The 25,552-nt window shown below is 58.0% G+C and overlaps 2 protein-coding genes across 3 annotated transcripts; one reads left to right on the plus strand and one right to left on the minus strand.

Annotated features, from left to right (window-relative positions):
- Positions 1-845: 845 nt before the first annotated feature.
- Positions 846-10,272, minus strand: SLC6A8 (solute carrier family 6 member 8). Its single transcript, XM_079124284.1, has 13 exons — positions 9,368-10,272; positions 7,614-7,745; positions 6,552-6,801; positions 6,023-6,155; positions 4,715-4,849; positions 4,521-4,624; positions 4,287-4,411; positions 3,572-3,684; positions 3,321-3,458; positions 3,139-3,241; positions 2,946-3,046; positions 2,699-2,869; positions 846-2,400 (listed from the first exon to the last, which is right to left on the minus strand). Exons 1-13 carry the CDS (start codon positions 9,627-9,629, stop codon positions 2,260-2,262), a joined length of 1,908 nt encoding a protein of 635 aa, XP_078980410.1. The 5' UTR covers positions 9,630-10,272; the 3' UTR covers positions 846-2,259.
- A 10,155-nt stretch (positions 10,273-20,427) lies between these two features.
- PNCK (pregnancy up-regulated nonubiquitous CaM kinase) lies at positions 20,428-23,753 on the plus strand. Of its 2 annotated transcripts, none has more exons than XM_079125078.1 (12): positions 20,428-20,515; positions 20,722-20,791; positions 20,943-21,074; positions 21,415-21,489; positions 21,579-21,717; positions 21,901-22,024; positions 22,198-22,273; positions 22,369-22,481; positions 22,565-22,643; positions 22,722-22,809; positions 22,937-23,081; positions 23,441-23,753. In XM_079125078.1, exons 1-11 carry the CDS (start codon positions 20,437-20,439, stop codon positions 23,072-23,074), a joined length of 1,113 nt encoding a protein of 370 aa, XP_078981204.1. In that variant the 5' UTR covers positions 20,428-20,436; the 3' UTR covers positions 23,075-23,081; positions 23,441-23,753. The 2 variants fall into 2 exon arrangements, with proteins under 2 accessions (XP_078981204.1, XP_078981205.1); XM_079125079.1 differs by having other exon boundaries at positions 23,445-23,753.
- The last annotated feature ends 1,799 nt before the right edge of the window (positions 23,754-25,552 follow it).

The raw sequence follows: 25,552 nt of genomic DNA on the forward strand, positions 1-25,552 counted from the left end.
CAGAGTAGGCCACTCCCTCCTCCATGACCCTTGCAGGGTGGCTCAGGACCCCATGCTTGGACCCTGGCTGCCTATGTACCATCCACCCCCATCCCGTACTTTGAACCCATCAAATCTCACGGCTTTCAGCACCATGTGTGGTGAGAACTTCCGAAGTTCTAGCTCCAGGCCAGACTTTCCAGAACTGCACATTCTAGAGTCCACCTGCCAACTAGACATTTCCACTTGGATGACACTTCCCTGGATGACACACCCAAAGCCAACTACCAATCATCCCCATTGCAGGACCTGGCAACGCCAGTCTTCCTGTGGCTCAGACAATATCTGGTGTCCTCCTTGACTATTGAATTCTGCATCCTAGTCTTCCACAACCCCTGCTGGTCCTGCCCTCAAAATAGACCCTAATATGAAGATGTCGCATTCCTCCATGACTACCACTTGGGTCCAAGTACCACACTTTGCCCCCATGTCATTGCTATAGTCTCCTCATCAACCTGGCCCTGGCCCACCCCTCACCTCCAGATCTTAGAAGGTCACCTGCTCCGTGACTCATTCTTGGAACAACCTTTTGAAAATTCCAGTGCCATGGTTGCACACCCACCCTCTGCTGGATGTACTCTGAGATGACTATTACCCTCTTCTCCCCAGGTGCATCAGATCCAGGGGCTGAGGGTTTCTGCGGCTTCCTTTCTTGCTCTATTCCCAGATCCCAGAATGGTGCTAGGTGCAAAGGTCTTCAAAACTGGTTCTTGCTGAATGCAGCAGCTGTAACTGGGGGAAAAGTCCCCCCATACCTCCTGCATCCCAAGCCTGACCCCCTTTCAGAGAAGAAGCAGAAGCAGGAGCCAGCTTTGGAAAATGACGTGTTTTTATTGCTATGTTTGCAGTGGCTTTTTAGCACAGTAAGAACGTCCCCGCAGCCCTGTGCCCTCACCTAGCCCCACCCCTCCGGCCTAGGTCTCAGGATGGGGGAAGCCTTTCCAGGGGCCACTCAGCTGTTTTGGGCTCGACAGGACACAGAGGTGGGTTAAAGCTGCTACACGGAAGACTCGAGATGTGGAAAGTGCATCAGCCTTAAGCTTGGAGGTGGGAGCCATGCCCGGGATCCCTTCCCTGGGCTGTGCCCATGGATGATCCCTGCAATCGAGCCCAGCCCAGGGAGCAGGGTGTGGGCAAGCCTGAGCGTATGCCAGGTGAGCAGCTCCAGATCCTGGGATAGGGTTCTGCAGCCTCCTCCTCCCCACAGACTTGGGGACAAAGGGGGCAGTGTGGGGACACCTTTGAGGCCCCCCACTGTGCACTTTCCCACCCCAGTGTGGGGCTGGGGGCCACACACGCACATCCACTCAACAGACTCGCACGCTCAACAGCTTGAAGCTTTTGCCTATGAAAATTAGATCTATAAATTCACACTCCTTGGCTAGGGGCAAGAGGAAGGAGGGGCTGAGAGAGAAGGGAGTGGTAAAGAGGGGATGGTTTGGGCTCTTCTCTTTTTAGAAATATACAAGCAGAAATCTCACTCCTCAAGTTTTTATAAAATGTGCAAAATACAAGCCTCTGTTGCCCAGAGGCACAGTTAACATCTGGTATTCGCCTTCACTAAGAGATAGATCTACACATCCTTTACACACTCACACGTGCACTCGGACCCAAGCTCACACAATTGATATTGGTGGCAATTGGCGCAGGAACCAGAAGGTTCCATTGCTGGCTGGCTCTCTAAGCTTCTAGAATAGGGATGGGGAGAGGGGTCTAGTCCAGCTGAAACATTCGCCTAGGTTCCCCTGCCCACCCCTCCCTCCCTCCCTCCCCTCCTATCCTGCCTCACCCTTCCCCTTCCCTCCTGTTCCCCAAGCTACCACTGCTGCTTCTGGGGTGAGGGGCCACCCAAGTGTGTGTAACAGAGCAGAGCCTAGGGAGGTGGGCAGGATGGGCCTGGCAGGGGTAGGAGATGGGTCCTGGGCACTGGGAGGAGGGGTGGGAGGCAGGGCCTGGGAGCAACGCATGGACCAGCTTGGCTAGGGCCCAGAGGTGGGGGAGAGGCATCTATTTTTGGTGGGTTGTGATATATTTGGCGTTTTATTAAAAATGGAAAAAGTTATTTTAGTTAGCACTCAAGGTGCTTCCTCCCCTCCCCCCAGGCAGACCCCAAAACTTGTAAGGGAAAGGCAAGCCCCCTCTAGGGGTGGGGTGGGGGCTAAAGCAGGGGCTGCTATGGCTACCAGAGGATGAGCTGGTGATGTGAGCTGGGGTTGCCTGTCACATGACACTCTCCACCACGACAACCTTGCTGCTCTCGGACACTGGGGTCAGGGTGGTCAGGCCCCTGACGTCCGCATCCTGAGCTCTGTACTCCAAATGGTGGAGGCCCCAGATAGGTTGGGTCAGGTGCTGCCAGCGCTGTGGGAGAGGAAGACATGTTTAGCACCCCCAAGGGTCGCTGCTCCCCATGGCAACGGCCTCTACCTCTAGTTTCTACCACCTGCCACTGAATTAGGTCTGCTCCTCCCAGGGTCCTCTACTCCCTGCACTAGAGAACAGGGCTGGGTGGGTGTTTTCTCAGAGGGAAGCTAGAGGTGGGCCCTGCCACCCTGTCACCACCCAAGGTCATAGAGGGCTAGCTCCTTCATCCACCCCTAGTCAGAGTTGGTCAGTTTTTAGGCTGATCACCCGGAGGGAGGGGTGGAGTTGGTCTTACCTCTGCCATGGTTCCCTTGGCCCTGAGGAGGCAGCCCAGCAGGTGGAGGGGCACACACAGCATGGAGGAGAGCGCAAAGGCCCAGCCCATGGCCTCGCCCCACCACGGGTACACATAGGTATTGTTGTAGACCAGCGGCTCATAGTACACAATGTTGAAGATGAAGATGCCCTGTGGATGTGGACATCTGCAGTCAGCGTGGCTCTCCACACAGCCTCACCTGCCCAGCCTTCCCCACAGTCCTTACCATGCAGACCAGCGGGGTGAAGAAGGACCAGCACCATTTCATCCAGGGGCAGGGTCGGTACCCGATCATACAGGCAATGTCGTCCATGAAGCGATCGGCTCCTTGGGTCAGGCAAAGCAAGAGGGCCAGAGCTGGAGACCACCTCCCCACACCTTACCCCATATCCCCAGCCCAACCCCTGGCCCACACCTACCATACACCCAGGCTACCACCACACACTCCCAGAAGGCCTGCCAGAGCAGGGTGGTGCCACTGGCTGAGTAGTAGTCAAACAGCTGGAAGACGTACATCCCGCCCTGGGGGACACAGACAGGTCAGGGAAGATGGTGGCCACTGACTGAAGACCAGTGGCAGCCCCACCTGGTCCCCACTCACATCGGTCACCATGGAGAGGTCGATGACAAAGCAGAGGGCACAGCAGAGGGCCACGGAGATCTCCCTTTGGAAACGGAAGTAGTAGGAAGCCGGGAGGAGGTCGAGGAGGCCGGTGATGAAGCCCTCCACACCTACAAACTGTGGCCAGGGCAGCTCAGGCCCAGCCCCCCCCCCAGCACTTTTTGCCCAGTTTGCCAGGCCCCTGCCCACCAGCCTCAACCCCAGCTCCTGTCCTGGAGCACCCCGCAAACCTGGCTGTCCAGGCCGAGCAGCAGCAGCATGAAGAAGAACAGGGCAGCCCAGAGTGGGGCCACAGGCATCAGCGTGACAGCCCGGGGGTAGGCGATGAAGGCCAGGCCTGGCCCTGAGGGGCAAAGGTGCAGGCTGAGTTGGCACCCACGTTCGGCTGGCTACACCCTGAGCCTATCTTGATGCTCTCGCTTACATGGCCCTCAGAGGCAATAGAGCCGTGGACAAAGCCAGGGCACCTGGGGGCCAAGAGCTACACCCTCCAATTCCATTTGTTTCTAGGCATGGCCAGGCACACTCGACCCTGCAGGCCCCTCACACTAGGCCTGGAAGGCTCAGCAGGACCCTACCCCATACGAGTGGGGCATCTGGCTCAGGCTCCCCTCCCTGGGTTCTAGCAGCCATCACTGCCTCAGGTCTCTGGTTGCCCTAGGTGAACCAGCAGGGGCTGCAGGAGACCCTCTTTTTCCCTCCTGAAGCCCTGGGACAACTACACAGACAGACTGTGGCCCTTGTTGATGGATGGAAGGGGGCTCCCCGAGCTGCCAGAACAGCTATGCCTCACAGTGGCTCTGCCTGCTGCCCTCTGGCCCAGGGCAATCTGACCAGCTCGGCTGAACTTGTCTGTCACTTTGCAGAACTGGTTTGCATGTGTTTGCATGGCATGCATCAGGACATGTCGCTGCTCTGGAGGTGGCCTAAAGCTGAGGGCTTTACCTGATTCGGCCACCTTGGAGATATGCACGCCCTGCTCTGTGGCCATAAAGCCCAGGATGGAGAAGACCACAAAGCCAGCAAAGAAGCTGGTCCCGCTGTTGATGAGTGCCAGGATGATGGCATCCCTGAGGGTGGAGGGGATGGAGTAGATGCTTAGGCCTCCTGCTGCTCCCAGGCAAGGAAGGACAGGGAAGGGCAGAGCTGGGCAGAGGTGGGTTGGGCTGTGGTGCCTACTTGTAACAGTTGTTGTTGAAGCGGTTGTAGCTGCCCAGGGCTGTGAGGGCCCCCAGGCCGATGGCATAAGAGAAGAAAATCTGGGTCCCGGCATCTATCCATACCTAGGGATGGGCCGGGAGAGAATGGGCATGAGGACCCCAGTGCAGCAGCCCCTTGTCCCGCCCCTGCTGCTGCACAGGTCCTCGCCTCACCTGAGGGGACCCCAGCTTTGACCAGTCGGGCTTGAGATAGTAGATGATGCCATCCAAGGCCCCAGGCAGCAGCACTCCGCGCACCAGCAGCACGACGAGGACCACGTAGGGGAATGTAGCAGTGAAGTACACGATCTGGAGGGGCGGGAGGCTCAGAAGGGCCCGAGGTCTCACCTCCCCCAAGAGGCTTCCAGCCCGAGCCCGGTGTCTGACTGTGGGGTCATGGTGCCCTTGTGCTGCAGGGCAACCACTGGCGCCCCATTCTTCTCAGAGCCAGGGCTCCCCTGAGGGAAGCTAGAAGCCCAGGCAACTGCAGAGGGAGGGGGGAGGCCAGACCATGGCTCTTGCAGATGAGGGTCCCTAGGCACATCCAAGAAGTCTTGCAGGGAGGGGTGCCCACAGGGAGTGAGCAAGCCCATGTGAACTCAGTCCTGAGGGTCAAAATTGGAGCAGCTTCTGGGGTGTGTCCATGCAAGACTGGGAAGGTGTTGGGGTGTGGGGCTGAAAGAGGGTGGAGAGTCTGATGCTGGCAGTGTAGCATGGGGGGACAAGCCATGTCCATCTCAGAGTCCTATCGGGCCCCAAATCCCAGGTCATCCTCTCTAAAGAGGATGACCTTAGTAGTTGAGGATTCTAACTGGGCCAGACAGAAAAGAGAAAGAGGGACAGTGGGGGTGTGGCTCAGAGGCAGAGCACTTGCCTAGCAAGTGCAAGAATCTGGGTTCCATCCCCAGCACTTTAAAAAAAAAAGACAGAGAAAGGGACAGCAAAGGCCTCTGCCTCCTCGCCCAGTATTCAAGCTCTGGGGACCCTGCTGTGAATGAGATGCACTGGAGGCCTACCCTGCAGGGACTGACCTGGCCATTTCCCACAGCTCTCGACACACTGTCCCATTCATTATGTATCTGTTCATGCATTGGTCTCCACAGCCTAAGAACTCCTGAAGGAGGAGTGTGTGCAGATTTCCCTCCGGGTCCTCAGCATTGGAAACCATAGAACAGGTCCACCCAGACCATCGGAACAGACTGAGGCAATGAGGGAGGAATAAAGAAACTGGAGAGGGAAAGAGTGTGAGGGTGGGGACAGAGATGATGGACACAGGGAAGGAAGGAGCAGCTACTGCCTGGGTCTCTTCTCTCCCTGGATTTGGAGGGTGGGAAGGAATATCCAGCAATGGGTCTGGATTTAAGAGCCCCTCCCTTCCTGAGGCCCTAGTTCCAGTCTGAACACCCCATTTTGATAGTGTCCTTGCAGAGACACATACTTCCCAGGGCAATGCTGGCCGCACCCTGCCCACTCCAGCTGTACCTTTCCTGTTGACTTGACCCCCTTCCACACACAGAAGTAGACCAGGACCCAGCAGGCCAGAAGACACAGGGTCACCTCCCAGTTGAGGGCCCCTGGCACCTCCAGCCCTGAAGAGAGTCGCAAGACTTTGTTCCTAGGGGAGGGAAAGAGGACACCTGTGGGCCTGTCAGCAGAGGGCACAGTGGCTGGGATGTGCCCCCAGGAATGGTGGCTCCTCTGTCCCACCTACAACAGACCCTGGTCCAGGCCTGGAGCTTGGAGCCCCTGGCTTGTGCATGGGAGGTTGGTCCCACTCTCACCCCTTGTGAACACACAGCCCCAGCTCCCTCACCAAGTGGGTTTGGTGGAAGGACAGTGACAAATGTCACTGAAAGAGCAAGCCTCCCCCACCCCGTGGCTGGACTGGGTGCTCCTCTAGGACAGGGAGAGGCAGGGCCTGAAGTGGCTGCTCCTGTGTCCCTGGGTATGTGTCCCCAGGACTGGACTACCTGTGTGGGACTGGAGGGATGGGATGGGGCACCTGACTCACTCCCAGAACTCGATGACAGGGGACCGACGATCAGCAAGCTGGTCACATGTGAGATTGGCCAGGCTGGCATTGGCACAGTCTTCGTGGCGAAATATCTCCACGCAGTCAGGAGTGTTCCAGGTGTGGCCACACGTGGCCCAGGGCAGAGTGGTGGTGAAGGACTTTACCAGGTAATAGAAGCCCCAGGCCAGCACCATGATGTAGTAGGTGTTGCAGTAGAAGACGATCACCATGGAGGCATAGCCCAGGCCTGAGGGTGAGCCAGGGTTTCCTTTCCATGTGGGTTCTTTTCTGGCCACCCCCATTATCTCCCCTTCCAGGGCTGCTGAGCCCCTAACAACCGCTCCCTGTGCCCACATCCTCCCCTTCCCCCATCCTACCAGAGCCTGTGCTATCGTGTTCCAGAGACTTCTCCAAGCACCCGGAGCCCCCTTGTGTGTGTCCCAATAGTGTACCACCTCCCCAGTCTGTCCCCCACCATCACTCTCCCTGCCCCTTGCCCACCCTCTGTGCTTCATCTCCCCTATCCAACCCAGAGCCGAGGTAGAGACCTCCCCTCCTTCCCCAGCTGGTCACTAGTCCTGTTGATTCTCCAGCTTCGTGTACCTGGCTCCTCTCCTAGGTCCCACTGCCACCACTGCAATCACTGGAGGCCAGCCTCCACCTGTCCCCCCAGCAGCCTCCAGTACATAGCAGCTGGGGAAACTTTTTAGTAACCTGGGGCAACAAGGGAGACAGTCATTCTCCCTCAGTGGGCAACCTAGGCAAGTCACTGCTCCTCTCCCTGCCCTGCTTCCTAAGGACAATAGTAAGACCTCCCCAGTGAGCCAAGTGTGTCCAGCAGGTCCTGTCCCCAGTCTTCCCAAGTCTGCTATGTGGTCTGCACATCCTTCAGATTCTCCCTTGAGGCTGGGGGCTATCACCTGTCCCCAGGCCAAGACAGAACAAGACCTCTCAAGTGGGTGCCGACCTGCTCTGTTCCCCAGTCCTCGCCCTCGCCCTAGCAATGGGAAAGGGGAGGAGTCCCTGGGGGGAGGGGAGAGCTGGCCCAGGGCTGCTCACCTTTGAATAAGGGACAGATGTTCCAGACGTTGATGCTGCCGGCCTTCATGAACTGGCCCAGTGAGATCTCCAGGAAGAAAATGGGGATTCCTCCAACCAGGGCAATGAGGACATAGGGAATAAGGAACACACCTGGGGGAAGAGGCACGGGAGGGGGTTCAGAGGGCAGACCACTGCAACCCCTCCCAGTGCCCCATGAAGATTACGAGCACTGGCACAGGGTAGCCCCCAGCCAGAAGGGGATCTAAACTTCTCAGTCAGGCTGTCCAGACCCAGCTGGCTAACCCAGACTCCAGAAGCCCTGGAGATACAGGTGGAGGTCCAGCTCTGGCCTCTACTCTGGTCTTATAACTTCACACTCGGTGAATCAGTGCAGGGATGGCCGCTGACTCAGAGGCCCAAGGTGAACAGTCTCAGGGGGTGGGTTCTGGATCTGTTGAGAAGAGGGACTATAGCAGCCCCTGGCCATTCCAACCCAGTCCCTGGGCTGTGGGGGCCATACGCCCCACAGAGGTTCCATCCCCTTGGACATTTTGGGTGACCTAATGGGCACGGAGGACACGCGCTCATGCGTGCAGACCATCCCTTGTGCCGCAAATCTGTTTGCCAGGCAGCAGCTGGAAGAATGTCGAAGACGTGTGCTCAGGCCTGGGGGCTTGTCCAAAGCCAAGGAGGGGGTGAGTGGGTGGTGGTCCTTTGCTGTTGGGGGTGTCTGTGCAAGGACAGGGAGGGACAGGTGGAGGAAAGGGGCCAAGTCAAGCACAGCAAGGCCCAGTGAGCCAGGCTCTGGAGGAGGCGGGCAGGGCCCAGTCAGAGACAGGCTTCCATCAGTAGGCTGGGTAGGTGGCAGAAGGGGAGCCGGGTACCAGCAGTCCCTGCCCACTCCCCCCTACTTCTCGCTACTACACTTGCCTCTGGCTTAGCTTTCTCCACTACTCATTGGCCAAGTTAACTGCTGCCTGCTGGGTTCCTGGTCCCAGCATCCTTCTTGTGTGTGACCTTGGGCAACGGCCTTCCCTCTGGGCCTCAGTTTCCCACCCATCACCCAGTTGCTTTGCTTCCCAGTAATCCAGTGCTGCTTTGCAGTCACAGGACACACGCGTGTCCATCACTGTTGCTAAGCTGGGCTTCGGCGGGCGGGCATGGGGTGTGCATGCCGTGTGTCCAGCGGTGGCGCCAGGAGGGCCAGGCCGCAGGCTTCCCAAGCCTGGCTCAGGCACCCAGTGTTCCAGGCCCAGGCCAGAGGGAAGGGAGGGGAGGGAAGGGAAGAGAAGGGAGGGGAGGGGAAGAGAGGGGAGGACACGGGGGAGGGACAGAGTGGCCCATTGTGTGTGTGTGTTCGTGTGTGCACACGTGGGGGGCCCACACAATGTGCCACTTGTGTGCCTGACCCGTGGGGGCAGCCAGGGCTCCTCACCTCTTGGAGCCCCCCTAGTGGGCAGGCTTCCCCTTCCCACCTCAGTGACCAATCGCTCCGGGCCTGGGCTGGGAGTCTGGGGGGCAGCCCCTGAGTTGGGCAGGAGGCTTGCCGGCCGCCTCCCCCCCACAGTGCCAGGCACATGACTGGCGAGGGGGGTGGAGGCCACCGCGCTGGGCCACCCAGCGGCCCTGCCAGCGAGGGGCGCCCCGGCCTCCGTGCACCCTGGGGGGGCTCCCCACCCCCTGGACTTCGCCCCTGGGCTCCGGGGGGTCGGCGGCAGGCTGGGGGAGGGGCCGAGCGCGGAGCGGGGATGCGGCGGGGCGGGGGCGCTCACCTCCGCCGTTCTTGTAGCACAGGTAGGGGAAGCGCCACACGTTGCCCAGGCCCACGGCGAAGCCCACGCACGACATGATGAAGTCCATCTGGCGCGTCCAGGTCTCTCGTGGCGGTACCGCCAGGCGGCCTCCAGGCGCCCCCAGGCCCGCGGGGCCATCGCCCTTGGCCGGGGCCCCGTCGGGCCCGGGCGCGATGAGGGGGCCCTTCTTCTCGTCGCCGGACACGCTGTAGATGCCGTTCTCCGCGCTCTTCTTCGCCATGGCCCCGGCGGGCCGCGCGGCCGGGCCGGGGGTCGCGGCGCCTCGCGGGGGCGGGCGGGCAGGGGGCGCCGGCGGCACCCGGGGGGAGGGCCCCGAAGGCGCGGGCCCGCCCGGGGGCCTCGGGAGCGGCCGGGCCGGGGGACGGGGCGGCGGGCGGGCGGGCGGGGTGCGGGACGGCGGGGGCGGCGCAGTCAGAAGCAGTCCACGAAGCACTTGAAAGTGAGCCTGAAGAATCTCATGTGTGTCGGGGGCCCGGGGGCGCGCGGGCGGCGGCGGGGCCCGGCCGGGCGGCGGCGGCTCCCGAGGCTCCTGCCCGCAGCTCCGGCGGCGGCGGCGGCGGCGGCTCGCCCGGCTCGAGGCTCAGCCTAGCGGGGCGCGGGCGACATCGGGCGCCCACTGTTTGCAAGCGGCGGCCGGAGCAGGGGCCTGTGGCCCGCGCCCTCCGCCCCGGCCCCGGCCGGCGGCGTCTGCCTGCTTGTCCGCGGCTCCCGCGGCTCCGGCGGCTCCCGCGGCTCCGGCGGCTCCAGCGGCCCGGGCGCGCCTCGCCCCCTCCTTCCCGGCGGCGGCTCCAGCCGCTCTCGGGGCCGCGGCGGGCTCAGCGACTCGCCACCGCACTCCCACTGTCCCTCTCTTCCCCAGTGCGACCGGCCGCTGCTTAAGAACCGACTCCCGGGTGATGTCACTGTCGCCCCACCCCCACGACCGGGCTGGTCCCCCTCCCCCCCTGCATCCCTCGCTCCCGCCCTCGCCGTCACTCCGCCCACCTCCTCCCGCCCTCCTCCCGAGGAGGAGACGCCGCTCCAACCGCGAGCAGGATGGCTGCTACCTGGGGTGCCGTCCAGCACCGCCTCCCCGGGGGCCCGAGCCGCCCCTCGCCCCGGGCTCACCTGGCCCAGGCCCGGCCCGGCCCACATCTCCCCTCGGTCTCCTCACTGGCCCTTCCCGGCTCCGGGAATACGGCTCCCCTGGCCCGCTTCCAGCCATCCTTGGCTCCCCCTCTCCCCTTCTCTCCGCTCCTTCCAGATGGGAGTCTTTCCCTCCTTCTCGAGGTCGGCCCTGCCAGCCCCGTCTCGAGCCCTCCTCTGACTCCCAGCCGGGAATTGGACCGTGTTGGAAACCCAGATCTAAAGCCCCCCAGCTCCCTCCCCTTTGAACTTCCGAAGGGCTGGGCCGGCAGCTGACCTGGAAGGATAGGGTTGGGGTGTATCTACCAGGTGTGCTGCTCGGCCTTCAGCCCTCCCCAGGGGTACAGCCCTGGAGGCTGGAAGTGCGGTCAGAACTCGGGCTGACAGATTTCTGCGTGTCTCCAAAGTGGGCAAAGGGGAGCCTCCCTGACTGACAAGCAAGGCTGCACTTTGTCTCCAAGGTAGGCCACTGTATGATGACCCCCCCACCCCCAGTGGGCTGATAGGGCGTGTGACCTGCCGGAGTGGGGCAGGAATAGGGTAAGGCTGCCCCCTGGTGCCTGGCGGGTGCACAGACCCTTCCCCAAAGGCCTCTGCTTGGAGGACTCAGCTCCCCATCCCTGAGCTCCTGTCCCCGGGACCTTCTGACCTCCTCAGCAAGGGCAAGGTTGTTGTGAATTTCCAGGGCCAAGACTGGCCTGGGAGTGGGGCCGGGAAGGAAGGGGTCATTGTCCTGGCTGGGGAGGTAAGGTGTGGCATGCTCAATCCCAGGCTTCCTGATCTGATTGCAGACACTGAAGTCCCCAGATGGCTCATCCTGTTAGGCTAAGCCTGCAGTCACCCAGCCAGCTTTAGGAAGAAAAGCAGTTCTGGCCTGAGCCAGATTGTGCCTGCTAGGTGAGGGAGGGGCAGCATCTCCACCCCTCCAGCAGGAGGAGCCTCAAGGGGTGTGTGTGGGAGGCCTTGTCCCCTGTGCTTAGCTGAGGGGAGAGTAGAGGTGGCAGGGTCACACTGCTCACCAGAGGATTCTTTGGCTCAGCCTGGAACTGAAGCCTATCTGGAGACAAAAAGGTCTTAAGGAAGTGACCCACAGATGACATGAAAGAACTGGGGCCATCCAGAGAGCAAGGACACAGAGCATTTCAGAAGGGCAAGAAAAGGATCCCATGAAGTAGACAGCAGGAGGACAGAGTGGAGGTGTGATGCCCGCAAAGGAGGACAGTGGCTGCAGCAACGACCCCGGGGGAAGCTGCTTCAAGGAGGCGGTGGGGCAGAGGCCAGGCAGCGCCAGGAGAACCAGGCAGGGCAGTGAGAAATGGAGGGGAGCAGGCAACTCTCACGCCTGCTTGTCCAGGGAGCAGGGGTGGGAGGGAGAGATCATGGTGAGCCAGTGACACTTTAGGGAAATGGCCACTGCTGGCGGGAGGGCAGAGGGTGAAGAGTACAAGGCCAGGAGTAAGGGTGGGGGCATTTCTCCACCAGCTGACTGGAGGTATGCGCCAAGGCCAGTGGCTGTTTCAGGAGCGAGCTGCCACCTGGGCTGCCACTGCCTCTGGGCGGGGTGCCGGCTGCTGGGGACAGAAGGGCTGCTGGAAATGACTTCTGGGACCTCCAAGACCTCCACATGGGGGAGGCAGGTCCACAGGCCCCCAGACCTGATTCAACAGGGACACATTCTCCCAGCTCCCCACCAACCCCAGAGACACCCAGGCCTCCCTCTGGGCCTCTTTTTTTACAAAATATTTTTTAGTTGTAGATGGACACAATACTTGTATTTTATTTATTTATTTTTATGCAGTGCTGAGGATGGAACCCAGGACCTCACATGTGCTAGGCAAGCACTCCACCATGAGCCACAGGCCCAGCTCACCTCTGGCCTTCTATAGCCAGCCCTTCCCACATTCATCATCTCCCCCCATTGTCAGTAGGGGCTGCCGAGCCCTCTCCAAACACTCTGGTTCCGCCCACTTCTGTGGACCCCACAGGCAGCCCCTGGCTAGGAGGCCCCTAGCTCTCTGGAACCCTGTAGTAGCTGTGGCCTCCTCCTCGTGGCCTAGTACAGCCCCACACTGTGTTCTCTCAGCAGCCAGAGGGACCCTCTGGAAGAAAGAGTCCAACCGGTCCCTCCCTAGTTGATCTCCTTCTCTGGGCTTTTCTGGAAATAAGACTAAATCCCAGGCTGGGAGTGTAGCTCAGTGGTGGAGTGTTAGCCTAGCCTATGCACGGTCCGGGGTTCCATTCCCAGTGCTGCAAAGCAAAAACAAAACACAACAAACAGCCTCCCCAAAAGCCAACCAAACAAACACAAAGAACTCTTCTCCAAGGCATACAAGATCAAGTGGGACTGGAACTGTGGCTTCCCAGCCTGGGGTTCCTGGCAGAGGAGCACTTGAGCTTCCCTGGTGGCCGGGCCTCTAGCTCCAGCTCCCAACCCCAGTGCTCAGTCAGTTCCAGGAGGGCTTGGGAGCCACCTGTGAGCTTCCCACACCCATGCTCTGCTCCTACCTCCCGTGGAGCTGGCGAGGCAGGGTTGCCCAAGAGGAGCTAAGGTGGGGCTCTGAGGTGAGGAGCCTGGGGAGTGTCCGGCTGACAGGGACAGCTACAGTGTGTGCGTGTAGGGTGTGGGGGCAGGGGCACCGCTTCCCTGAGGTGTTGAGCAACCGAGGAACAAAGGCACAGGGATTTCGAGCCCTGGGTGGGTTGTCTCCAGGGTGTTTTCAGGGATTTGCCGGGAAGGAGCAGGGTGGTCCCCAGGATTCCAGCTGATGGCCAGCAACCGTGGCCCTGGCCAGCTTGGTCCAAGCCTCCCCTGTCCTGCCAGGTCCTGCACATGCACAGTATGGGTTGGAGGGACCCTGCAACCTGTGCTCAGCCCAGTGCACCTGCTGCAGCTCCTGGAACAGAGGTGATAGCTGTGTCCCCCACCCCCGTAGTGTTGCAGGGAACAGGGCCCTTACAGACCCCAACTAGGGCTGGAGGTGGGGTAGGAGCTGAGGATGGGGAGAGGCCCGAGAGGTAAGCTGGAGGGAGAGTCTATGGGGAAGCCTGAGAAGTGGGGCAGGGAGTTGGACTCAGTGCCCACCCAGGGCTCCGGCAGCCGTGGACCCGGGTGGTGGTGGGGGCGACTGGGTGCACGTAACCCTGCCCTGGGGAAATTGCTTATCCTGGCAGGATCTGGGCAGTTGGAAACAGGGTAGGGGTGCCTGCCTCCTCTTCTGGATGAAGCTTTGGAATTACAATGAACTGGGAACAAAGGGGAAGCTGAGGTCCACCTGGTGGGGCTTTGTACTCCAGCTCCTGAGCCCAGCGGGTGAGGGAGCCAGTGGGGCTGGGGTCATGGGCCCTGGGGCTGTGTGCCACCCCAGAGGCCTGGGCCCCTCCTCGGCACAGCGCCCTCTGCCCACAAGCTGTGATGTTCCCACAGACCTTCTGAAAGGAATTTTTACGTGTTAGGTGAACTTTTCATATTGGGTTCCTTTTGGATGTGGGGAGAAATTGCAGAGATAGCAGCAGGAGTTCCCACGGTGCCCAATAGCTTCCCCGTTATTGACGTCTGAACACAAGCAGAGTGCTTTGCTGCAGTTCATGAATCAATAGTGGTCCATCATTATTATGTGAAGCCTGGCTGTCCCAGGATCCCATCCAGGAATCCCACGTTGTACTTGGTTGTCATATCTCTTGACTGTGACAGTTTCTCAGAAAGTCTTTGTTCTTGATGACCCATGACACTGGCCAACTTTTTATTTTTTGGGTACTGGGGCTTGAACCTGAGGGGCACTTGACCTCGGATCTATATCCCCAACCCTTTTTATTTATTTATTTTTTAAATTTTGAGACAGGGTCTGGCTAAATTGCTGAAGCTGGCCTCCAACTTCCAATCCTCGTGAGTCAGCCTCCCAAGTTACTGGGATGACGAGTGTGCACCACCATGGCCAGCAACTGTGACTGCTTTGAGAAGAGCTGATCTTGTGTAGAATGCCTCTCTGCTGGGAATACTGATTTCCCTCATGATTAGACAAGAGCAAGATCACCAAAGTACCATGCTTATCAATCTTATCAGGGGTCTGTGCTTTCCGCATGACTAATCACTGTGGACCTTGACCTGGATGACCTGGCTGAGGTGTGTGTTTCAAGGTCTCTCCACTGTAAAGCGACCCTTTCTTTCCCTTTCCATGCCGTGCTCTTGAGCAACCCGCAGTTAAGGGATGGGGGTGATGCCCCAGCACATGGTGTGTTAGGCAGCTGTTACTGTAGCAAATATTTGATACTAGCTTATAAGAAGGAAAGGTTTATTTCGGCCTACAATTTCAGAGTTTTCGGTCCATGGTCCCTTGGCCCAAACATCATGACTCCCAGGGAGGGCATGGAGGAACAAAGCTGCTCACCTTGTGACTGGGAAGTAAGAAACAGGAAGGGGCCTGGGGTCCCAAGATCCCCTTCAAGGGCAGCCACCAGTTGATGTTGGTCATGAGAATCAGTCAGGGCTGAGTTCCGTTTCAAGGCCAGCATAGAAAGCAAGTTTTATTTGAAGGATAGAACAGAGATAGACTTCACAGAGAAGAGGCCCCAGAGCTGGGTGTCCGAGGGAGTGGGGCCCCTTTTATACTCTTTAGATTTCCTGAGTTCTCATGCCTCCTCCTCCCCCATCCTGCCTACGGGACTCCGGACCCAAAGGTGAGCCAGAGGTGGAGTGATACTGGGCGGGAAAGAAAGGGAGCAGCCCCGGAGGGAGGCATCCACAACAACTCCAGGGAACAGTCCCTGGAGGCAGGTCACCTTGGTGACTGGTGGAAGAACTGGGAAGCATGAAAAGAGGAAGGGGCTGGGAGTCCCAAGATCCCCTTCCAGAGCAGCTCCCGAGGACTTAACCTCCTTCCAGATTCCATCGCCTCCCCTTTAACACATGAGTTTTTGGGGAATACCTACCGTACAAACCATGGGGAGAACAGCCACATCATTTATCTGGGATTTTTCTGCACAGGAGTCTGTTTTCCTACATTTATTGACTTATTAGTCATTTGTGGACTCATGGATGTTTACTTTACACTTTGGTTACAATGCAATACTACTCTATTTTGTTGCTCAAATTTTCTGTAACTATTGGGAGCTCTTTCATTTGGCTCTTGAGTTCCTTTTTAAAAACTTTTTTTTTTTTTTCAGTGCCGGGGACCGCAAGAGTGTTTGAGGGCAGTGAAACTATTCTGACACTGTGATGGACCCCTGCCACTTGGGTATGCTGTAGACCTTCACAGCAGAGGAGTGAAAGGATACATGACACTTTAATGCTAATTGTTAAGGGGTGTGATAAAGGCACTGTCCCTAAGTCAAACACCACATTCCCTGTCAAACCTCTGGTGACCACCAATCTGTATACAGTGTCACATACATGCAATCATAAAGTATGAAACTGTTTTCAGACTCACTTATTTCGTTTAACCCTGTGAGTGGAAGGGTCATCCATTTCTTTGCAGTTTCTTAGCTCTTTCCTCTTTACCACCAAATGGTATTCCCCATCGGGATGTGCCAGTTTATCTGCCAGCCACAAAAGGGCATTCTTGGTTGCTTCCAGTTTTTGCCAATTATGAATAAAGTTGCTATAAGTATTACTGGGCTGGTTTTTGTGTGGACAGAAATTTTCAAATCTGTATGGTAAATACCAAAGAGTATCGCTGCTGGATCGTGTGGTAAGAGTATGTTTAGCTTCATTAGGAATTGCCAGCTGTCTTCCCAAGGCGCCACACCATTTTTATTCCCACCAGTGATGAATAAGAGTTCCTGTTGCTTCACATCTTGCTGGCATTAGGTGTTGTCAGGATTTTGAATTGTAGTCATTCTAATAGGTAACTACATAGTAGTATCTTGTAGTTACAATTTGCAATTCCCCAATCAGGTATGTGTTAGTTTTTCATTGCTGCAACAAAATACTTGAGAAAATCACCTTAGAGGAGAAGAGATGGATTTTGGCTCATGGATTCAGAGGTTTTAGCCTGTGGTTGGCTGACTCCATTGCTTCTGGGTCTGAGGTGAGATGAAGCATCATGGTGGAAGAAAATTGTTCACCTCATTGGTGGCCAGCAAGCAGAGAAAGCGAGAGGAAGGGACAGGGAACAGGATATGCCCATCCAGGTCATGCCCCTAGTGACCCACTCACTCAGTTTCCACCACCTCCCAATATGCCATCGAATCATGAATTCATCAATGAATTGATCCACTGGTGAGCTCAGAGCCCTTGTGATACAATCACTTCCCCAAAACTCCACTTCTGACCGTCATTACATTGCAGACCAAGCCTTCCACATATGAGCCTTTGGGGGACATTCCAAATTGAAGCCATAAAGCTTCTGCGATAGCAGTTCCACAAATTCATAGCTGGTGGTGAATTATTTTGCAGTACAGGGAAGTACAGGGAATTGAATCCAGGGACACTCTTCCACTGAGGGACATCTCCAGTCCTTTTTGTGGTCTGAGACAGTCTCATCAAATGCGGAGGCTGGCTTTGAACTCTCCATCCTCGTGCCTCAGCCTTTGGAGCTGCTGGGATTACAGGCATGGACTTACAGGTGTGCACTGTGCATCTGGCCTGATGCGGGCCTTCCTGCTGAGTCATACAATGACGGGAGGCATCACATGGGCAAGATATGATGCTAAATATCTTCAAGAACTTTCTTTTTGTAGTTGTACGCAATGCATTTATTTTATTTGTTTATTTTATGCAGTGCTGAGGATGGAACCCAGTGCTTCACACATGCCAGGCAAGCGCTCCACCACTGAGTCACAACTCCAGCGCAGCTAAAGATCTTCTCATATACTTATGTACCTTTTGTATTTTTGCTTGCATAAGGTGTTCGTTCAGATCTTTTGCTTGTGTTTAAAATTGGGTTGGATGCTTTCTTATTGTTGAGTTCCAAGAGTCCTTTGTACATTTTGGATACCAGTCTTTTATCAGATAATCACTTTGCAAAGATTTCCCCCAGCCTATAACTTGTTTTCTTATTTTAACAGTGTTATTTGCAGAATACATGTTCGTACTTTTGTTACAATGCAATGTATCATTTTTCTTTCCTGGATCATGTTTTCCATATTGTATCTAAGGAATCACTGTTAAACCTGAAGTAACCCAGGTTGTTTTCTATGTTTGCTCCTAGAAGTTTTATAGTTTGGCATCTTACATTTAGGTTTATGACCCATTTTGAATTAAGTTTTGTATAAATGCCCTGAAAGGATTTTGAGGAGCTCTTTATCCATCACACACGTTGAAATTAACATCTACAGAATTTCAACAAATGTTTAAACAGTTGCAAATAGCGTCCTTCCTGGTCTATCATAAATACTGATGTAAAACAAAAGCAGTGATATCCTTGTTTTTCAGATGGAGTTGTTATGTTGCTCAGCTGGCCTTGAGTCCCTGGGCTCATGTGATCCTCCTGCCTCAACCTCCCCAGTGACTGGGACTACAGGTGCATGCCACCTCACCTAGCATGTGAAAGCATTTTGTGTGTATGTCTGTGGCACTGGGGATTGAATCCAGGGGTGCTCTAACACTGAGCTACATCTCTGGTCCTTTTAAAATTTAGTTTTGAGACAGGGTCTCACTAAGTTGCTGAGGCTGGCCTCAAACTCAGGATCCTCCTGCCTCAGCCTCCTGAGTCACTGGGATTACAGGTGTGCACCACCGGGCCTGGCTTGTGATATCATTTTTAACACAGGATCAGTGGCATTGAAATTGCTTGATGACTTGGCACTGCATCCCTCCCCAACTAGGTAAGTGGCTTCTTTCCTCCCAGCCTCTGGGTTTCATCTGCTGCCCCTCAGAACCACCTCTTTGGGCCTCTCTCCACGTGAATGGTCTTATATTGTTCACACCACTGTTTGGCTTCCAAACTCAAACATGTGATGAGTTTGTGAAATCTTGTATTTGTGGGATACAGATTCTATTTCTCTTTATAACCTGCAACCATGGACTGGAGCAGTGTCAGTGCCTCAGCCATTCTGGTGAAGAATCAGCACTTAGTGGCCCCGTGAGGAGGACTCATCATCCGTCACTGTGCTCCATCATTTTTCCTTCTGAGATGTACGCCCTGGGGCTTCTGGAGCCTTCTGAGCTGAGCTGGGAGTGAGCTCTTGGGGAAGGTCAGGATCCGAAGCTGGCAGGGGCCTTCTCATATTTCTTTTTCTGTCCTAGGGATTGAACCCAGAGGTTCAATGTGACCTACACCCCAGCCCTTTCTATATTTTATTTTGAGACAGGGTCTCGCCAAGTTGCTGAGGCTGGCCTCAAACTTGGGATATTCCTGCCTCAGCCTCCTCAGTCACTGGGGTTACAGGTGTGCACCACCACACTGATGAGATTTCTCATTTTTTTGTACGGAATACTGTGAAGGTGAGGTTTGGAAAGATGATTTTGTTTAAAAATCTCTTCCCACTCCGTGGACGCCACTGAGGACTGTGTGTTGTGCCACGAGTGCATGGACCACTCTTCAGACTGGATTAAGGAAGCCACTCCTGGCGTCTGCAACTTTGCACGGTCTTTGTGACACAAGCCTGAGTGGATGTGCTCCTGACACAACCAGGACACCCACACCCATCCCTGGTGGGGCACAGACCCGGGGGTGGGGGTGAGGATGAGGAGGTGGGGGGGGTGATCCACTAGGATGGAAGGTGGAGCCCTCCACCGTTAGGTAAGGAACACTAGGCAGAGAGGGTGATTTTGCAGCAATGGGTTTTCTCAAGACCAGGCAGGGTTCTGTTCCAGGCAGTGGCAGGGCTGGGGGAGAGGAGGCAGCATGTGAGGTGAGATGCACGTGTGGCTGGGGATGAGGGCCAGCAGAGGAAGAGTGGCCAGAGCAGACCTCAGGCCATTCAAGGGTTCATGCTTTGACTAGCAGTGACATGCAGGGACCCGGAAGAGTTCCAGCATCAGGGTGACATGATCTCAAAGAAAAGAATGCTGCTGGTTCAGAAACGAAGGAGGGAGAAGGGTTAAGGGTGGAGGCAGAAGGAGCCTACTGATTGCTGATGGGGGCTCAGGCCAGGGCAGCAGAGTGGTGATGGCAGGTCGCTAGGGAAGAAGGTTGTTGTAAACCAAATGACCTGGAGGACCTGTCTGCAGAGAGGCGGTAAAAGCAGAGACTGAGGGCAGAGAGCCATACCACTATGTGGGTGAAGAAATTTCTGGATAGAACACACAGGTGGTGCAAAGGCCCTGGGGCCACCTACCTAGACCACAGTTTTGGGAGACTGGCAAGCATAACTGAAGAGTGAGGAACAGGGCATTGGCGGCCAGAGCCCCGCGGATTGCCTTACAAGGCGCCCTGCCGCGTTGCGGCCGCATTCAGCCACCGGTGTGCTCGGCTGGCAGCGGCCCGCGGGGGCGCGCGCAGAGGGGGCGGGGCCGGCGGGGCGCGGGCGGGGGGCTCAGCGCTGAGGCCACTGCGCGAGGCGACGCTGCCGCATCCGCTCCAGGTTCGCACCTGCCAGGTCTGCTCTGGGCCAGGGGCGCACAGAGGGGCGCACAGGGTCCCCGCGGCAGCTGCCGAAGCCCCTGCAAGCCCTCGTGCACACCTGTCATGTCCGGCGCGCCCCCTGCCCGCACGCGCGGCCCACGCAGCTCGGGACTCTGAGGGCCCAGGCTGCCAGAGTCCCTTTACTCCGAGGCACCAAGGGCCAGTTGCGACTGGGCGGCCGCGTGGGTGGCCGCGGTCGTGACAGGTGGTTGTGAGCGGGGTCGCAGATGCATTCCGGTGGGTGGGTGGCCGGGGGGGGGGGCGCGTGCATGTGGGCGCTGTTCCTTGGTGGGGGGTCTGTGGGGGAGGGGTCTGGGCCCTGTAGATGGGAGTGGGCCAGAGAGGCCAGAGTGGGGGTGCACAGAGCCTTCTAGAAAGCGGCTGGTCGTGCAGGCTCCGATGGACGGAGGCAGAGAGGGGGTGTCCGGGTGCTGGAGTGGGGAGCACCGGATGGCAGCAGCGGACCTGGGATGGGGAGGTGTGTGTGGGGTGGCGCGCTGGGTGGGAGGTGTCCCTGTGGGAGTGGGCGGTGGGGGAGGGGCAGGATGTACCGTGGCTGCGGGTGGCCCTGAGGGGTGATGGATGGATGGCAGGATGAGGGTGGCTGTCGCTGAGGGCACCGATGGCCATGGCGGGAGGAGAGAGCTGCCCTTGCCCAGGGGCCTCCTCCACCTCCCCCTGCAGACATGCTGCTGCTCAAGAAGCAGACAGAGGACATCAGCAGCATCTATGAGATCCGGGAGAAGCTTGGCTCGTGAGTGTGGTGCTGGGTGAATGTGTGGGGACGTGTGAGTGTGTGAATAGGCGAGCGGCTGCGTGTGTGCTGGGGAGAGTGGCAAGGGCCTCCCCCTCTCCTTCTCCTCCCTTCCCCCTCACTGGCCTCCCGCCCTCTGGCTCTGTGGCAGGGGTGCCTTCTCCGAGGTAGTGCTGGCCCAGGAGCGGGGCTCTGCACACCTTGTGGCCCTCAAGTGCATCCCCAAGAAGGCGCTGCGGGGCAAGGAAGCCCTGGTGGAGAATGAGATTGCCGTGCTCCGCAGGTGCGCTCGCACCTGGCCCTGAGACCTGAAAGAAGTTTGTGGGATGTTGGGGCCCCTGATGGTCTAGGCTAAGCCCGCTGGGGCAGCTCTCTTCCCCTCTCTGGACCTGCACGCTCCCAACAACAAAATTAGAGGGTCAACATTGATCTGTGTGTCCTAGGAAGGTCTGGGTTGGGGTAGGCTAGGGGTAGTCCGTGGCTGGGAATGGGGAGCCCAGGTGGGGGTAAGAGGAAGAATGGTGCTCAGGACAGAGCTCGCCCCGACTCTGCTGTGCTCCCCCGGGGGGTTGCCATGGCCCGGACCTGCTGTTTCCGCCAAGGGCTGTTTCTTCCTGTTGCAGGGTCAGCCACCCCAACATTGTGGCACTGGAGGATGTCCACGAGAGTCCTTCCCACCTCTACCTGGCTATGGAGCTGTGAGGAGGGCCAGTGGGGGCTGGACAGGAGTGGGGGCTGAAGCCTGGGCTCAGGGGCCTGGGTTGGCTGAATTCCCGACTCCCCTCAGGGTGACGGGTGGCGAGTTGTTTGACCGCATCATGGAGCGAGGCTCCTACACGGAGAAGGATGCCAGCCACCTGGTGGCTCAGGTCCTCGGCGCCGTCTCCTACCTGCACAGCCTGGGCATTGTGCACCGGGACCTCAAGGTGCCTGGCTGGGAGCCCCCACGCCTTGCCCACCTGGCCCTTCGTGTGTTTCCCCAGGCGCATGGCTGGGGCCTTGCCCAGCATCCCTCTCTATTGAGGGTCTGGGGAATTTGAGAGTGCTGAGGCCCACCCTGTTCCAGTGCCGGGCCATGCCGGGCCTGACCTGGCCCCCATGTGTCACAGCCTGAAAACCTCCTCTATGCCACGCCCTTCGAGGACTCCAAGATCATGGTCTCTGACTTTGGCCTCTCCAAAATCCAGGCTGGCAACATGTTAGGCACTGCCTGTGGAACCCCAGGATATGTTGGTAAGAGGGAGAGCACTCTGGGCCTCACTGGCTGCTGGGAGGGGGCAGGGGGTCTGGGGGAGCCAAGGTGCTAGGGGCTGGGGTGGCTTTGCTGCAGGTGGGCCATTCCCGGGGCTGGATCATGCATGCGTGCATGTGGGCTTACACATAACACGTCTGTTTGTGACCCCCAGCTCCAGAGCTTTTGGAGCAGAAACCCTATGGGAAGGCTGTTGATGTGTGGGCCCTGGGTGTCATCTCCTATATCCTGTGAGTGACTGTTGGGAAAGCTCAACTCCTGCCTGCCTGCCTTCTGCTGGGTGGGGGAGGGGAGGACAGCAGGGTGATTCATCTGTGGGTGTCAGGTTGTGCGGGTACCCCCCCTTCTATGATGAGAGCGACCCCGAACTCTTCAGCCAGATACTGAGAGCCAGCTATGAGTTTGACTCTCCCTTTTGGGATGACATCTCAGAATCAGGTGAGCTTCCTGCTGGCCCTCTGCTCGGGAGAGACGAGGGGCAGTAGGGATGGGGCAGGCTGACCTGGTCCCCCCTGCTCCAGCGAAAGACTTCATTCGGCACCTTCTGGAACGAGATCCCCAGAAGAGGTTCACCTGCCAGCAGGCCTTACAGCATCTTTGGTGAGTGGGAGCCCTGGTGGCTGTCCCAGGGCCATACACCACTGAGCCCCACACCACTGACCTTCAGCCTTCTTCCAGGATCTCTGGGGATGCGGCTTTGGACAAGGACATCCTGGGCTCCGTCAGTGAGCAGATTCAGAAGAATTTTGCCCGGACCCACTGGAAGGTCAGCGCAGGGAGACACCCTCATTCTCCTGCTTCAGGGCCTAGCCTCTGCTGCCTAGGGGTCACTGTGGTCCTTGCAGTCTTGGGGCTGGGGCCTGGCCTGACACTGCCCCCACATCTTGCCACAGCGAGCTTTCAATGCTACCTCCTTCCTACGCCATATCCGGAAGCTGGGGCAGAGTCCAGAGGGTGAGGAGGCCTCCAGGCAGGGTACGGCCCATCACAGCTACCCAGGCCTCCAGACTGGCCAGCCCCCCAAGTGGTAACACCCAGGTGTGTGTGCCCCTCACCCCTGGGAGCTTACAGGGGGTTGGACTGCTCAGGTTGGCCCAGCCCTTCACATCCCCATTATGCATGGCCCAGGGCTCCAGAGTCCTGCCCCACTGGGTCCCAAGCCTCCCCTGGTACCTCTTTGCCTTCCTCCTGGCCCATCAGGGAAAGACCCCCAAGGCCACTCCTTGGCCCTTGAGGGCTGAGGGCACAGAGAGTAGGTGGAGGAGGAGCTGGGGTTCTGGGAGAAGCAGAGCTGAGAGGCCCAGCAGGTGCCCTCCACTGGGCAGGGACACAGGGAGGCCAGGCTGGCATCTGACTGCCCCCTTCCCTCTGCCTCTTTCTCCTCTCCTTCACCCCAGGCAGATGCCAAGGCCAAGTGGATGGACCCCCAGATTTCCTTCCTCTGGGTCCTTTTGGTTCCCTTCCCCCACCCCTTATGCCCCTGCTGGTCTCTGCTGGAGAGTGTGAGATATGGGTGTGGTGCATGGCTGGGGCAGGGATGGGGCGCTGCTCCTTGTGGCTGCCTCCGGAAGCCTGGGAGGCATTGGCAGGCGGGTTCCAGGGGCTGTCCTTCCCGTGCTCTTCTGTGCTTTGCTGACTGTGGGTGGTCCTGCTTGTGTTGTGGCCCTCCAGCCCCCTCGCTTTCTCCAAACCAATAAAGACAGACAGAGCGATGGGCCAGTGGTGAGCTGGGGGTGGGACGAGTGTGGGGTTGGGGGGTCACCTGGGGAAAGGAAATGAAAAAAGCAGAATGGACCCCACTGCCACCTGAACTCCTGCTCGCTGCGATCATGGCAGACAAGGTCCCAATTGCCCAAGAACTTCCCGTTCCCATCTTCTTAAATACCAGCAAGAGGCCACCTGGCGGCTAGCTCTGCCATCCCAGAGGTCTGATTGCTGTGATCCTGGGTTTGTGGGAGGCCGCGGAGGCACAGTGGACTGCCAGCAGGGGGCAATGGCGGGAGGCCAAATCCCTATCCCCAGCACAAGGAACAGCACTGTCTCTGTTCCCCCAGTGCCAGGCTGCTGTGGCCCTGCTCTGCACATGTCCTGGGAAAGGCTGGGAAAGGCTTGCAGGTGTGTAGCCGAGGCTGTCTCCACCACAGCTGCTGCCTTCTCCCACCTCTCCTTCCCCTACCCTTCCAGTGGGCAACTCGTGTGAGACCCTAGGTGCCCCAGTGTCAGAGGATGAGGAGGAGCCCCCTCACCCAGGAGGGCACCACAGGGGCCTCTACTCCTGTACTGTGCTGGGGCTTTGGAACTGTGGGCGTCAGGCCTGGCAACTGGAACATGAGGAGCGTGGCGGCTCCAGGCCTTCCATCCCGTCCACAACAGACCAGGACTCCAGTGGCCCGCCTTGATGGTTCCATCGAGGAGAGCCCCTCAGGGCTACTTCCGGGCCTCAGCCAGAATTCCAGGCTAGCAGGCACCCCTTCCCCTCTGAAACTCCTTCCCCCTGCCAGCCCCAGGGTGTGAGCACAATGACTGGGATGCATGTGGGAGAAGATTCCTCTCCTTGTCCAAGTTTGGGATCAAAGGGAGACCATGAGGCCCAATCCAAGGCTGGCCTGCTCTTGGGTGTGGAGGCTAGATGGGACTCAGGGTTGGAGCCAGAGGGACCTGGTTCCAGTCAAGGAGAGCAGCCCTGGCATCCGTGCTCTGGGTTTACTGTAGTGGGGACGGCCGCTTTTCTGTCCGACATTCTGCCATCCCCTTCCCAAGACCAGGGGAATTCTGGAGGCTGGTGTGCAGCACCTCCTCCATCCCCATGGCCAGTCTCAGGCCATTGCACACTTCAGGCTTTGGGTCACATGGCTTGGGCCTGCCTCACCAGTCCACTGGAGGGGGAACCTCGGCCAAGCAGTACCACAGCCAGGTCTCAGCAGCTTGGCCTCCTCAGCTCCAACAACCTGTCCTGCCACCTCTCCACCCTGACCTGAGGCCTCATCCTCCTCCTGACTGGCTGTGCTTCCATCTAATCACTTATTCCTACGGGACACTCACTTGCTCTCCTTCAGTTTGCAAAGTGTTTGTGGGCCTCTGCGCTGTGCTGGTTGCTGGACATGCGCTGGGCTCCTCAGACTAGTGGAGGACTGGTTTTACTGGGACGCTGAGAACGGTCTGGTGGGGAAGGTGCTGTGCTGTGCTCCTCAGCCCTGAGCTTGAGTGCTAGAGCCGGCATTCCTCAAAGGAAGAGCGGCTAGCTCTTGCACGTCAGGCGTGGGACCAGATCCCTTCTGCACAGTTGGGTCCCAGTGCCTGGCTGCCGGGCATGCGGTGCAATTTGGCCTCCTGTCAGCAGGGGGTGCCACGGTTACATCTTTACACATCTGTTAGCCCCCTCTGGTTCCTTCAGTACCTGGGGCAGCGGCTCAAATCTGTGCTTTCCTCCACTTCCCCCCAAATCCTGCCCTGGAGAAGTCCTCATTCAACAGAGGGATTCTGTCAATCTGGGAGTGGGGCGAGAGGGG

This window comes from Sciurus vulgaris (assembly GCF_902686455.1).
Source record: "Sciurus vulgaris genome assembly, chromosome: X".
Classification (NCBI taxonomy): Eukaryota; Metazoa; Chordata; class Mammalia; order Rodentia; family Sciuridae; genus Sciurus; species Sciurus vulgaris.